This window comes from Bombina bombina, chromosome 12 (assembly GCF_027579735.1).
Source record: "Bombina bombina isolate aBomBom1 chromosome 12, aBomBom1.pri, whole genome shotgun sequence".
In the NCBI taxonomy this organism is placed as follows: Eukaryota; Metazoa; Chordata; class Amphibia; order Anura; family Bombinatoridae; genus Bombina; species Bombina bombina.
This window is the reverse complement of record NC_069510.1, coordinates 37943907-37960975: the sequence shown is the minus strand read 5'-3', so window position 1 is coordinate 37960975 and position 17069 is coordinate 37943907. Positions and strand designations below refer to the sequence as shown.

Sequence of the window (17069 nt, the reverse complement as noted above, 5' to 3'; positions counted from 1 at the left end):
TCATGGCTTGAACTATCTTGCTTTGCATGTAATGAGTCTATCTCATATATTAGTTTCACCTTTTAAGTTGCGTTAGTGAAATAAATTAACTTTTGCACGATATTCAAATTTTTCGAGTTTCACCTGTGTGTCACTTCAAGCAAGCAGACCTAAACTGTAACGTAATATATAATTTAAACTTAACAACATTATTGGACTATCCCTCTATAGAAGATGGGAAATCTGAATTGCATGCTATGAACATTGTGTGTAGCTTATTTTTCTCTTTTTAATAAAGTTTTAGTAAAATATAGTTAAGCCTTATTTTCAAGTGTCAAGGTTAATAATATAGAAATCCCCAAAAGGAAAACAATGTTTACTCTTGGACCCTTAACATAAATATGCGTTAGCAGGCAAATGAAAGGGGGTATATACTGAACGTGAAACATATATGGTCTCTTATGGGCCCTTGACAAGAAAAAATATGTATGAAGCAATATATAATTAAATACAATTAGTGAAGACTACTCTATACCCTTGTATAGGAATCTCTCACCATCTCTGAATCTTTCCCTGATATAGGTAAAGCTGTAAGACCCCTGCTTAACTTATAGGACCATATTTAAATCTTTACTCGCATCCAGTGGGGGCATCTGGTTTCTATAGAAGATCATGAGTAGATGTGTTAGCAAGCTATCCTCTATCTAAGAATGGATCTTCTGCTATTTAAAATGCAATAGGTATATAGCATAAGTCATATGCAAATATACACTGTGTTCAGAGATTTATATAGCTCTGTAATCACAACCGCCATTCCTGATATAAGTAATTAGTAGTATAAGTCTATATCTTACATCGAAGCCCTACTGTGCATATGGAAATAAGGAGGATAGCAATAATATTGTCAGTGAGCCATGTGTTAACATATACTAAACTCAGGGGGGATAATTAACAACACTTTCAGTTTGCACATATAACCTTTGAACAGAAAGATATGCTAGTATACTGCATGTTAATGGTCTGAGAGAGACATATTGGTAGCAACAAAAATACACTATAGGAGACTTCAGACACGTAAGACACTTAATATGTGCTATATATAGTTAGTAACTAGATCTGAACAGCCTACGGGACAAATCGGTATACCCAACCAAAGGAACTATACTTTTTATGAGGTCTAAGGCAGTAGACCTCTGTGTCATTTTAAATAGTTCCAGTGGGTAGATAAGGAAATCAGCAATTTTGAAGCATTTACCGCACTAGGGGATTAATGCAGTCTCTGCTATGGGAGATGTAATAACCTACCCCACACCGGTATGCCCAAGTTCTTGTGTAAAGGGAATATTATGGGGGTGCAGTAGAAGTATTTTCCCCGTCTCCCCAGCCTCTTGAAAATAAAACCTCAGTGGTAGATGTGATGTGACATCTGTCTCTGATGCAAGCCAGTGTGTAGATGTCTCTTCCATGTCTATTTCCAGGCAGATAAGTGGTAATCATTGATCCGATCACTAGGTTCCTTCACTCCCAACCTCAATGTTTTAAATATGTATGTTGGGAGACCTTGCATAGCAACTTGTAGATCTGTTGGCTCGGTAAACCCATGTGATAGATATGTTGTGGCCTGCTCCCAAGGGTTGGCCACAACCCGCGTGGTCAGGCCAGCGCTGATCAACTCTGCATATCCAACCGCTTGCCTCGGTGTCTCCACAAACATCGGTTCTTCTGGGAATAGTGCCAGAAGCTCAGGGTGCTGCGTCTTCTCAGAATGAGGGAGCCGTAGCATGCGATCTATACTTTGAATCAATGCCGCTTTAAAGTCTGCAAAGATGATCTGCAGTGTCTGTGTAAGTTCCTCCATGGTGAGATATAAAGGAAATATTTTAGAGTAGCCCCAATTTTGTAGTAGGGTGATAATGAGAATGAGGTCGTTCTGCAGTGCAAATGGCTGGTTATTCTGACATCGTCAGAAAAATGGAGGGGTGAGTGAAGGTCCAGGCCGTTTGCTTGAACCTTCTTCGCTGCGTACCTTATCAGTTTTAGGCTGCTGGGCTGGAATCCAATACAAAAAGTGCTCATAGCTGCTCCACAAATTCTAACTTTCTCACATGTTATCACGGCACTGTTTTATGTCAATTAATCACCTGTAAGCACTAAATATGTGGTTTTATAATGCCAAGACACTACCTTATCTTTGGTTTATCTACACATGGTATTTAAGATACAATCATCCCTCATACAATATTTTAAGCAAGTCTTACTTACACAGCATATATATGTTCACGCCTCACTTTCAAATATGAGAATAAAATCACGTTTTTAGAAGCGTATTTTTCCAGTACACTTATTTACTTATTTTTTATTCTTCTTCCGTTATGTTATAGCTGTTCTATTGGACTCGCCTTTGAGCATAAACTATCTGACCCTGTATACAATGTTCTGTATTAAACTGTGAACGACGTGCGAACCTAGATACCCATGTATATAATACTACATACTAACCTACAGTTATTTCACATCTTTTCACATCAACACTTGCTTTTTTCTATTTATTTTTCCATTTATTTTTCTCAATGTATCAAATTGATCCCTGGTCGTTGCAAGATGTTCTATAATGGTATTTGACATTCCATATTACCAATCAACTCTTGGCGTGTTCATAACGACCTATAAACAGACATCTCTTGCCGCCCAGTGTACCCCCTCTGAGAAAGCGTAAGAGAAACGCTGCGTCAGGAGTCTCCTTATTTTAACTGCTATCCTTGTTTTAAAATTTAAATTAATATAATATGGACCAGACACAGTATAAAACTATAAGAGTACTTTGTTAATATTTTTCACTATAATCTCATCAGCTTTAGGGGGGGGGAGGCTTCTTTATGGGGAATCGGCAGCAGCAGTGATATTTGTATTTGCCGTCTAACTACTGAGGTGCTTTATATCAAATGTGCCTCTGGTTATGCTGAGTGTTACTTTTTAAGTAAGAAATGTTGGTTGCGTTATGCAACAGATAATACAATATAACTCAATCTGAAAGTACTATTTAGATTTGCTACAAACCTGAGACTCATTCACATGTTACGATGCAGTATTGTTAGTCAGCACTATATAGAATTGTGAGCAGACTGTTGGTTGCCTCAGGCAACACAGTATTGTTTGACTCTTTTGCATCATAAACATTAAGTATTGGGGTGACACCAGAGGAATAGGAATGTATGTATGTATTGGGAACTTGTAAAGCGTGGCTAATCACCCGTAAGGGTGTCAAGGTGCTGCTCATTTTATCGACCTCGGAAGGATGAAAGGCTGAGTGGACCTTGCTGGGGATCGAACCTGCAACCCTTGGGTTGCTACAGTGCTCAGCCAGCGTGCCTTAGCATGCGGAATACCAGTGATACCATCATATAGTAGTTCAGTCAATACAGAGATTTGCACAATACCAGATATACATAATAATATATCTCTAACAGGCAAGTGATAAGCTCAGTATTTATATGAGCAGCGGTGATATAGCCATTGTTCTTTTAAAGATACAACTACTAGCTGTCATACTGTTCTCACAATTACGTAGTGTTACTAACTCAGGATATAGTCCAATATATATTGAGTAAAGGGGTATGATCTGAACACTAGTAGTGACTTTACCAGCTGCTATATTACATATAGACGTAATAATGCCTGATATCAAGGACCTCATCAAAGTGGTATGATATATTGGCAATATCTGTTATATTAATCTCGTGTCACACGGTATTTTGCAGAATATCTACTTTGTCAATATCCTGTTTGATATGAAATATATATCACAGTCAAAGCACAAAACACCTCATGGTTTGCTCACCCTTTGTTATTATACCATTCCTACTACTGCTAGCAGCATAGCTGATATTCCCCATTAAACAATTAAACTATAAATCTTAACATATATTCATATTTATGACCTTAGTAGATTTCAGCTAATGCATTAAGATTTGAATTTGTGGAATCTCTGGTCGTATAGAGGTACTCTTCTTCATTATAGGACAATTTTTTTTTTATCAGTTTTGGATAATTGGGCAAAGCAATACTGACCCTAGATATATGGTTAAAATAGATCTAGGCTGACTGGGCTATCAAGCCCAAGGGAGGCTAATCTACATAATACCTGCCAATCATAGACTATTGTACATTTATGATGCATAAAGATTAGTAAGCCATCATAGAAATTATTGATATCTAAGTATCCTCTAAGTGTCGTTATATACAAATGTATCGATTTCTATACACAGGAGAAGTGTTTTTATTATTTGCGAGTTGGCAGCAAGATACTCACAAATACCTGCTGTCTTTTTTAATTAATCAAAAATAAAAGTTAATTTTTAATCATATTTTCTCTCTCACCACGAAACTTATAACTTAACAGTGCATAGAAGCATACTTTTTTTTGGACGTCTCCACCCCCTGGTTGCTATGCCCTTACAACTATAATTTAGTACCTATGCTTAAGCACTGCTCCTTTAAGTGACCTATATACTTATCTCATATTTTGACAAGGTCCTTTCAGAGTCATATTGTCTCTCAGATACTAATCTAGTTCCTCCTTTGTCTTAAAGCTCTTATGATTAGCCCCAGTTAAAAAGCAGCCATCATGGTCGTTGGCTGGACACGCCCCCCAACAGAATTTCCTTTTGTGATTGCCAATATTTGGCAACAGAAGGATATTTTGTCAGTGTACATTCTAATTTATGGGAGCCAAAAAATGATAATTTGCACACAGTTTTCATTGACCTCCTAAACAACTTTTAGCTTATCATATGCATATATTGGCTTTTAATTATTGACAGCCTCTCATAGGTGTAAATTGTTAAAATTACCTTTACAACTGGTATTCTTATTTGTAAAACACATTTGAAACGTAAAAAACCCCCACATAATCAATTAAATCCTATGAATTATTAAGAATTATGTTGACTCTAATATTTTACAATAAAAAACAACAACAGTGTAAAACAATATACGTGAATATGTTTTGTGATTTTCCAAAAAGGATATGTGAATTATTTGCATAAAAGAGAGATCCCTTTAAGGCCAATGGAGTAATTCCTCCAGCGCTGTATCTCAAAAGAAAAAGACACACAATAGTGAGTACTGTCAGGAAAACAGACTGTGATTATTCATGTAATCTTACACTTTACAGAGCTTATAACTCAGCCCTAAGTAATATTTTACATATAAAGGGTATCTAATATATATATATACACACATATATATATATATATATATATATAAAATTAGTGTTCTCCACAGAAAAGTTTGCCAGCCGGGTGGCATTAGGAAGTAGCTGGGTGGGGGCAGTCTGATATTTTCTAATATTATATAATTTTCTGCTATCCAAAGCACAAATTAATTGCATAATTTAACATAATGTATTTAATGATAATGTGTGCTATACAAATTGAACATTTTTAATATTAGCTAATTTTAGCTTAATATTGGCTAAAATTTTACCAGGGTGGTCAGTAACATTAGCCAGGTGGTGCACCCGCTAAAAAGGTCCTGGGGAGAACACTGTTTGTGTATATGTATGGCGAGTAATAATATGCTCTAACGAATAAACATTTTATTATTAGGCTGGTATTCCCCTTTAACTTCACCTGCTCTTACTTTTTCTTCCATAATCGGACCATTCCTGTCTCCTAACTGAACATCATGTAGAAATAGGTTTATGTCAAAATTAAACTTTCATGATTCAGATAGAGTACAACATTGTAAACAACTTTATAACTAATTTCCGTTATCAGAATGAGCACAATCATCTTATAGGCGACTCCTACTGAGCATGTGCAAGAATTCACAGTATTTATTATTATTATTATTATTATTATACTTTATTTATTAAGCGCCAACATATTCCGCAGCGCTGTCCATGGACACAATTCATTTAAATAAAACAATACAAGACTTGTAAGATACAGGACAAAATTTACAAACACATACAGGAGGGATTGAGGGCCCTATTCCCATGGGAATTTACAATCTAGAAGGGTAGGAGGTTGAGAAACAGGAGGTGAGGACTGCAAGATTGAGAAAGATGTTAATACAGAGTTAGATGAGGGAGATGTTAGTTAAGTGAAATTAATTTATTATTGAGTTGGGTGGTAGGCTTCCCTGAACAGAAAAGTCTTCCGGGAACATTTAAAGGAATAAAGATTTGGGCAAAGCCTGACAGCACGAGGGAGAGTGTTCCAGAGGGTAGGTGCTGCACGAGAGAAGTCCTGCAGTCTAGCATGAGAGGAGGTGATAGTCGCGGATCCAAGGAGCAGGTCATTGTTGGATCTTAGTGGACGGGCTGGAGTATAAACGTATACTGTATATATGTATTTTGTGATTGGCTGATAGCTGTCATATGAGGAGGAAAAAATCTACTAATTTGAAATTCAGACTAAGTGCTTTTGCATTTGCTGATTATGCAGTTCTACTGTATTCAATTGTGCTTTACATCTACAGCAAGAATAGGAATACGCCTCATACAGAAAGAAACAACTCTCTCCCTGTGTTGCAGATTGGGAGGTGTAAGAATAATGTAAATACAAGTTATTTCTGTTGTCTTATAATAGAATAGCATATTGGTCAAGTATAAACAAATTAAGTCATTACTTCAGTTGCTTTTCAGCACTCAAATTTCACCCACCTGCTACTTTATTTAGAGGAGCCAATCCATGCTTGTTACTGTAGTAAATCGCTCATGGTTTTGCAGTTCATGATGTTATCGCCCTGCTGTAGCCAATTAGGCAAAGATATGTAGCAGGGTGAGCCTTGATAAGTTTGCAAGGTGCATTTTAAAGGGACAGTCAACACCAGAATTTTTGTTGTTTAAAAAGAAAGATAATCCCTTTATTATCCATTCCCCAGTTTTGCATAACCAACACAGTTATATAAATACAATTTTTACCTCTGTAATTATCTTGTATGTAAGCCCCTGCAGACACTGCCCCTTTATTTCAGTTCTTTTGACAGACTTGCTTTTTAGCCAATCAGTGCTCACTCCAGGGTAACTTCACTTGCATGAGCTCAATGTTATCTATATGAAACACATGAACTAATGCCCTCTAGGGGTCAAAATGCAGTCAGATTAGAGGCAGTCTTCAAGGTCTGAGAAATTAGCATATGAATCTCCTAGAATTAGCTTTCAACTAAGAATTACCAAGAGAACAAAGCAAAATTGGTGATAAAAGTAAATTGGAAAGTTGTTTAAAATTACATTCCCTATTTAAATCATGAACGTTTTTTTTGGACTTGACTGTCCCTTTAACTTCCAAGACGTAGAAAAACCTACAATTTTCAGACCTAAATTACCTGAAAATGGGGCAAAATAAACAATAAAATTATATTGCAAAATTGTTTTACTGCACCCAATTAAATATTTTATATCAAATTATCAATATGTTTACTCTCCTTTTAAAGGGACATTCTTTTGTATTAATAGAATATTCTTGTTAGAGAATTTAACTATTAAGCAGATTCTTTTTGCTAACTATAAATGTTTAACCACGGCAAAGAGATGCGTGTGCTCAACTGTTTAGACCTTTGCAAAGATAAACAGATAAGGCTCCGTACTAAGCAGCTTACCCTGCAGAGCCCATGCGGGGTGGTTCATACTATGGGCTCGATTACGAGTGGATGGCAATGTAACACTCCAGCTTGAGCTTTTTGTGTGCGTCGGGTTGCGCTCATATAAACACTTATTTCTGTAAATGTACACAAAACTCTCCAGTCTATTTAAGATGTTTCAATAGGGCAATTATTTTATCTTGTAATTATATATATATATATATATATATACTCACTGGCCACGCTATTAGGTACACCTTGGTAGTACCGGTTTGGACTCCCTTTTGCCTTCAGAACTGCCTTAATTCTTCGTGGCATAGATTCATCAAGGTGTTGGAGATTTTGGTCCACACAGTTGCTGCAGATTTGTCAGCTACACATCCATGATGCAAATCTTCTGTTCCACCACTTCCCAAAGGTGCTCTATTGGATTGATATCTAATGAATGTGGAGGCCATTGGAGTACAGTGAACTCATTGTCATGTTCAAGAAACCAGTTTGAGATGTTTTGAGCTTGTGACATGGTGCATTATCCTGCTGGAAGTAGCCATCAAAAGATGGGTAGACTGTAGTCATAAAGGGATGGACATGGTCAGCAACAATACTCAGGTAGGTCGTGGCGTATAAACAGGCACCTGAGATGTAAATCTGGCCCTGAGTGTGCACCTGCCATGTATAATTTAAGGCTTATTAGGTATCACCTGCGTGCCCCATCCAAACCCATGCATCTGTTGTATCTGTCTATAATAGTTCCTCAACTGAAGGTATGCGTAAAAGTTCTTTGCTTGCAATGCAAATTTCAATGAAATACTCTCATAAGATTGAATTGTTTCTGTACAATCCAGTGTAAATTGTTCTAAATACTCAATTCCCTTCATTTGCCATTCTTTAAATATGCTGTTATGAAGGCCGGGCAGAAAATCCTTATTTCCTACTAAAAGTAAATATTGTGATGATCTTAAATTTTTTCCCATTAAATCACAGAGTTTCTACCACGCCTTCACAACATTTATATAGGTTAATAATTTAGGTAATTTAGTAACTGGACAGTGCAACAAGGCTTTTAAATTGAACGTTGCTGCAATTTCTTGTTTCATATTTATAATTGTTACATAATTTTCTCAAGCCAATCTATAGCAAATTTAGCCATGGATATCAAATTATAATATTTAATAAGCGGTAAAGCAAAACCACCGTATTTTATAAGCTGTATTAATCTATCCATAGCTAACCTCGGCTTCTTTTTACCCCATAAAAAGCATGCGCACGCTAGATTGAATCTAAGGATGTCCTTTTTTTAATATAAACAAAGGGAGATTCTGTAGCAATAATAATAAACATGGAAACAGTACTGTCTTTAAGATCATAATTTTTGCAGAGAGAGATAAGCAATATAATGACCATTTATTAAACTCACTTGATATATTTTGAAAGAATTCTGCATAATTGATATTATACCATTCCAAGGGCATGCAATTTTAACCCCTTAATGACCACAGCACTTTTCCATTTTCTGTCCGTTTGGGACCAAGGCTATTTTTAAATTTTTGCGGTGTTTGTGTTTAGCTGTAATTTTCCTCTTACTCATTTACTGTACCCACACATATTATATACCGTTTTTCTCGCCATTAAATGGACTTTCTAAAGATACCATTATTTTCATCATATCTTATAATTTACTATAAAAAAATATATAAAATGAGGAAAAAAATTAAAAAAACACACACTTTTTCTAACTTTGACCCCCAAAATCTGTTACACATCTACAACCACCAAAAAACACCCATGCTAAATAGTTTCCAAATTTTGTTCTGAGTTTATAAATACCCAATGTTTACATGTTCTTTGCTTTTTTTGCAAGTTATAGGGCAATAAATACAAGTAGCACTTTGTTATTTCCAAACCACTTTTTTTCAAAATTAGGGCTAGTTACATTCGGACACTGATATCTTTCAGGAATCCCTGAATATCCCTTGACATGTATATATATATATATTTTTAGAAGACATCCCAAAGTATTGATCTAGGCCCATTTTGGTATATTTCATGCCACCATTTCACCGCCAAATGCGATCAAATAAAAAAAAAATGTTTACTTTTTCACACAGTTTTTCACAAACTTTAGGTTTCTCACTGAAATTATTTACAAACAGCTTATGCAATTATGGCACAAATTGTTGTAAATGCTTCTCGTGGATCCCCTTTGTTCATAAATAGCAGACATATATGGCTTTGACGTTGCTTTTTGTTAATTAGAATACCGCTAAATGCCGCTGTGCACCACACGTGTATTATGCCCAGCAGTGAAGGGGTTAATTAGGGAGCATGTAGGGAGCTTATAGGGTTAATTTTAGCTTTAGTGTAGTGTAGTAGACAACCCCAAGTATTGATCTAGGCCCATTTTGGTATATTTCATGCCACCATTTCACCTTCAAATGCGATCAAATAAAAAAAATTGTTTGCTTTTTCACAAAGTTTAGGTTTCTCACTGAAATTATTTACAAACAGCTTGTGCAATTATGGCACAAATGGTTGTAAATGCTTCTCTGGGATCCCCTTTGTTGAGAAATAGTAGATATATATGGCTTTGGCGTTGCTTTTTGGTAATTAGAAGGCAGCTAAATGCCGCTGCGCATCACACGTGTATTATGGCTAGCAGTGAAGGGGTTAATTAGGTAGCATGTAGGGAGCTTGCAGGGTTAATTTTAGCATTAGTGTAGAGATCAGCCTCCCACCTGACACATTACACCCCCTGATCCCTCCCAAACAGCTCTCTTCCCTCCCCCACCCCACAATTGTCCCCGCCATGTTAAGTACTGGCAGAAAGTCTGCCAGTACTAAAATAAAAGCTATCTTTGATTTTTTTAAAAATAAATAGGCATATTTACATATGCTGCTCTGTAGGATCCCCTCTTAGCCCCCAACCTCCCTGATCCCCCCCAAATAGCTCTCTAACCCCCCCTCTAACTTATTGGTAGCCATCTTGGGTACTGGCAGCTGTCTGCTAGTACCCAGTTTACAGTAAAATATTTTTTTTAATATTTTTCTGTAGTGTAGCTTACCCCCCCAAAGACTAACCCCCCACCCCCTCCCAGATCCCTTAGATCTTTTTATTTTATTTTTTAGCCCCCTCTCTGCCACTTTTTTAAAATATTTTTCTGTAGTGTAGCGGTTCCCACCCGCTCCCTACCCGCGCACGCGCCCGTTCCCCCCGTGCACGCGCACTCGTCCGTGCACTGCCCCGGCCATCCTGCCCCCCTCCACATCACACGGCCCATCAATGGCCGCCCACCCGCCTCCCCAGACTGGCTCCCACCCACCAACGATACCAGCCATCGATGTCCGGTGCAGAGAGGGCCACAGAGTGGCTCTCTCTGCATCGGATGGCCAAAGGGGGTTATTGCAGGATGCCTTGATATCGAGGCATAACTGCAATAACCGGAAAGCAGCTGGAAGCGATCAGGATCGCTTCCACTGCTTTACAAGACCAATGACGTACGCCATACGTCCTCGATCGTTAACTGCACTTTTTTTGAGGACGTACGGCGTATGTCCTTGGTCCTTAAGGGGTTAAACAACTTTCTATTTTTCTTTTATCAAATTTGCTTTGTTCTTTTGGTATTCTTTGTTGAAAGCTAAACCTAATTAGGCTAAAGCTAAACCTAATTAGGCTCATAAACTGATTTCTAAGCTGTTGAAACCACCTTTTATCCCATTGCATTTTGACAGTTTTTCACAGTTAGATAGTGCTAATTCATGTGCGTCATATAGATAACATTGTTCTTACTCCCTTTGGGTTATTTATGAGTCAGCACTGATTGGCTAACATGTAAGTCTGTCGAACTGAAATATGGGGGCAATCTGCAGAGGCTTAGATACAAGGTATTACAGAGGTAAAAAGTGTATTACTATAACCGTGTTGGTTATGCAAAACTGGGGAACAGGTAATAAAGGGATTGTCTATCTTTTAAAACAATAAAAATTCTGGAGTAGACTGTCCCTTTAACATTTGGGTATCATGTATCTTTAACCTCTGCCTCCTGTCTAGCAAATGGTTGATCACCCTGACCAAATAACATATTTTGTTGATTTTCTAAGTGAAAACAAGTTAACAAAACCTCTGCAGTGTATACACTTTTAACTTAACACACTTAACACATACTTTATTTATAAGAATATATATATATATATATATATATATATATATATATATATATATATATATATATACAGGTGGCCCCTGGTTTACAACGGTTCAATTTGCACCGTTTCAGAATAACAACCTTTTTTTCCAGTCATGTGACTGTTATTGAAAAGCATTGAGAAGCAGTGCATTGATTAAAATAGCCAGTAGGTGGAGCTGTCCGCTTGTGTTGCAGCAAAGATATGCAAGCCATGCAAGCTGAAATTAATCAGTTTAACCAGACCTGAGCTATCAAGCAGATTTCAAAGGAACAAGATCTTCCTGTCTATAAATCAGTCCAGATTGGAATGCATAGAAAGAACCTAACCCCGGCGCAAACTGAGGGCTACCTGTATATATATATATATATATATATATATATATATATATATATATATATATATATATATATTACACACTCACATACACACACACACATACATATATATATATATATATATATATATATATTACACACTCACACACACACATACATATATATATATATATATATATATATATATTACACACTCACATACACACATACATATATATATATATATATATATATATATATATATATATATTACACACTCACACACACACATACATATATATATATATATATATATATTACACACTCACACACACACATATATATATATATATATATATATATATATATATATATATTACACACTCACATACACACACACACACATACATATATATATATATATATATATATATATATATATTACACACTCACATACACACATACATATATATATATATATATATATATATATTACACACTCACATACACACACACATACATATATATATATATATATTACACACTCACACACATACATATATACATATATTACACACTCACATACACACTCACACACACATACATATACATATATATATATATATATATATTACACACTCACACACACACATACATATATATATTACACACTCACACACACATACATATATATATATTACACTCTCACATACACACACATACACATATATATATATATATATATATATATATTACACACTCACACACACACATACATATATATATATATATATATATATATATATATATTACACACTCACACACACACATATATATATATATATATATTACACACTCACACACACTCACACACACACATATATATATATATATATATTACACACTCACACACACACACACACATACATATATATATATATATATATATATATATATATTACACACTCACACACACATACATATATATTACACACACACACACACACACACACACACACATATATATATATATATATATATATATATATATATTACACACTCACACACACACACACATACATATATATATATTACACACTCACACACATACATATATATATATATTACACACTCACACATACATATATATATATTACACACTCACACACACATACATATATTTATATATATATATTACACACTCACACACACACATACATATATATATATATATATTACACACTCACACACACATACATATATATATATATATATATATATATATTACACACACACACACATATATATATATATTACACACTCACACACACACACACATACATATATATAACACACTCACACACATACATATATATATATATATTACACACTCACACATACATATATATACATTACACACTCACACACACACACACACACATATATATATATATATATATATTACACACTCACATACATATATATATAAAAATATATGTAATGTCCAAGTTTAAATTTATGTAAATAGATGTAAATGTATTCTTCTAAATAAATAAAATGGATATATATTTCATGATTATAGTTATATAGGAATGTTTTGTACATCTGTGTGTAAATATGTACATATACAGAATATATGCTGTGTGTATATGCGTGTGTGTGTGAGTATATATATATGTATATTTATATAATGTTTAGTATATAGTAGGTACGTCTTGTCTGACCCCTTGGTGGCATATATTAATGAGTACACTTCTCCTGTCCTACCAGTAGGTGCCGAGAGCCCCCCAGAAATTCAGTGTAACTTTGTATGTGACCTGTGGGATTGCGCCGATGAGAGGCATTGTGGTACGTACAAATGTGTCGCACAATCACACGATTCAGCAAATGTTTACAAATATTATTTTTCTATCAATTATTTTGTTTTTAAAGCACCACCAAATTCCATAGTTCAATAGAAAGGGTACACAAAAATACAGATATAACAGACTAAATAAACAAATGAATACAAGAGGATAGGGCTATTATAATTCAATTATCTAGACTTGCTCCAATAAAATGAATACTATTGCGAAAATAGTGGCTAGGGTTCAAGTGGCATATTTAAATAATTTATTTACATCATGAAACAATGCTAATTAAAAAATAAATAATGAATATATATATATATAAATATCAAAAGAAATACACAGTAAACCCTTTCCTGCAAACCTATATTAAGCTTAATATGGGGTTGCAGGATAAGATTTACGGTGTATTTCTTTTGATATTCATTTAAATTGATATAAACCTCCATACACCAGGACACCCATAATTAAATGTTTATATGTGGTGTCTTGTCCATAGCAATTTATATCCCCATCAGGTGGTGCTTTTTGATAAATATAAATAAATATATATATATATATATATATATATATATACTGTGCATATATATGAAATAAGTTTCTAATTATATAGGAATTATCCTACCCTCATTTTGAATAACCTTTATTTTAGACACAGCAGTAAACATTTAGCCATCTGCTTCAAAACCAATATGCTTACGTAGATTAATGTAATTTGTAAATTTATATTATTCTGTCATAATAGCTAGAATAATCCTGGTTCTCCTGCTGATTAATTCTACCCGGTTTCCTTCATTTTCTTCTATGTATATTTGTCTTAGGTTTCCACAAAGATTCTCCAGTTTGGGGTGTACCCTTTAGCTGTGACTTTGAGCAAGACGACTGTGGTTGGAAAGACACTAGTACCACTTCTTACAAATGGGTCAGAGATCGCAGAAGAGGATCACAGGCCCACGGAGACCACACACTGGGAACTAAATGGGGTAAAAACATTTTCTCGGAGAAGGTTTGCCTGTTTTTTTGGGGCTGGACTGTTTAGGCAAAACCAGTATGTGAAAAGCACAATAGGGCTAAAGAGGCTACTTGAGCAAGAAAGTGCAGGCACTACTAAGTGTGTGATAAATAAAAACCATTTATTGAATCACCCATAAAAAAGTTCCATCAGATAGGCAGACTCACAGACATGAAGGCGATTGCCTGACGCGTTTTGCGCTCCCTAGTGACGCTTAATCATAGGCTACTCCCAGGTGGTGAGCCTTTGTTCGTTCCTGGTTGAGCGCTTCTCTCTCTTTGTAATTTTTTTTTTTTTTTTTACCTATTTACCCATAAGTTTCACAGAGGTAATAATCATCTCACCCCAAACCAATAAAATATCAGTATTCCTAGGTTTGTAATGTGTCACAATAGCCTTTTCATTTAACATAACTTAGGCCATGACATCCTATGCCAACCCAATTGAAAGATTCTTGTGGTTCACAATAGATCCGGGAGATATTTATCTTCTGTATACACATTTATGACATGGATCCGTTAGAGCAGTGACCTTTGCTCGACTAGACTTCATAGTGTGTAAGAATCCTGGGAAATGTAGTTCTAAAACATCTGGTGTGCCAAGGTTAGCCATCACTGCATTAGAGTATAAAAGCTATACACTCACATATGCAATTTGAACCGGTCGAGTAAAAGGTAGAACATACATAGTACTGATGCAACTACATTTGTTTACTGAATGTTTATTGCTTCCTCCATATCCGTACAGGTTGGTTCATGGCAACTGAAGGACACAGAGGGAAATCTGCAGTCACAGCAACTCTTAGATCACCTGTACTTCAAAATGCAGCTGCTACTTGTGAAATCCACCTCCATTATCACATGTGGGCTCCTGGTATGAATGGTTTAGTATTAATGGTCGGACCAAAAGGATATTAGCCTAGGTGCCTATAAACCAAAAGTCTTCTTTGTACACAGATATATGTTATGGCTTAAAGAGATAGTAAACACCAAAATGTTATTGTTTAAACAGATAGATAAACCCTTTATTCACCATTTCCCAGTTTTGCATAACCAGCACTGTTATAGAAATATACTTTTTACCTGTGATTACCTCGTGTCTAAGCCTCTGCAGACTGCCTCCTTATCTGAGATCTTTTCACAGACTTGCATTTCAGGCAATTAATGCTGACTCTTAAATAACTCCACAGTATTATTTATATGAAACACATGAACTAACACCCTCTAGCTGCGAAAAGCTGTCAAATGCATTCACATAAGAGGCAGCCTTCAAGGGCTTAGAAATTAGCATAATTAGCTCCCTAGGTTTAGACTTCAACTAAGAATACCAAAAGAATAAAGCAAATTTGATGTTAAAAGTAAATTAGAAAGGTTCTTAAAATTACATGACTTATCTCAATCATGAAAGTTTAATTGGGACTTTACTATCCCTTTAAGGTTTCTTTTGGTTTGATACATTTGTTCGATTTTTTTTTCTCAATTTGTTTTATCTTGACACTTTGGGGTCTATTTAACAAAGGCTGAATGGCTCCTGTTCTCCTTGTTTCCGCACAACATGCCGGAAACAGGAGTTAAGAAGCAGCGGTCTCGGAGGCCACGTATAGCAATCCACCCGATCGGGCTGATTGACACCCCCTGTTAGCAGCCGATTGGCCACGAATCTGCAGGGGGCGGTACTGCACCAGCAGTTCACAAGAACTGCTGGTTCAATGATAAATGCCAAGAGCGTATGCTGTCGGCATTTATCGATGTGCAGCGCACATGGTTCGCTATAGTGGTTCATGTCTGTCCGCACATATATAAATAGACCCCTTTGTACTACATGGTCAGTCATTTTTTGTATGAAGAATCTTGCTAGCACAAGTCATGTTCCTCCCTTTCAGATTCCCCTTCTGTGAATGGAAGCCTTTCATTGGATCTTGTGGATGCTACACAGATATACAGTTTATGGGTCAGTCCCCGTAGCAGCGCATTAGACTGGCGGCAAGCTGTAGTTTACACTGGCAGAATGCAAGGGCCATTTCAGGTGAGTCTTGTCTCCACACCTCCAGCAAGATGCTTTTATCTTTCCATCCTTGTAACATGCAAATACCATGTTCTGGTTCCCTTGCAGCTAATTATATCATCCACACTGGACTCTTCTACT

General features: G+C 35.7%; 1 protein-coding gene across 1 annotated transcript in view; it reads left to right on the top strand.

The window, feature by feature from the left end:
- The first annotated feature begins 3650 nt into the window (after positions 1-3650).
- The window catches only part of MAMDC4 (MAM domain containing 4), a 123866-nt gene continuing 110447 nt past the window's right edge, over positions 3651-17069 (top strand). The window contains exons 1-7 of the mRNA XM_053695430.1: positions 3651-3680; positions 3738-3807; positions 13839-13913; positions 14734-14895; positions 15672-15797; positions 16807-16949; positions 17037-17069. The exon at positions 17037-17069 is cut by the window's right edge and continues 52 nt beyond it. Coding sequence (XP_053551405.1) covers positions 3651-3680; positions 3738-3807; positions 13839-13913; positions 14734-14895; positions 15672-15797; positions 16807-16949; positions 17037-17069 — 639 coding nt within the window. The remainder of the gene's footprint in view (positions 3681-3737; positions 3808-13838; positions 13914-14733; positions 14896-15671; positions 15798-16806; positions 16950-17036) is intronic.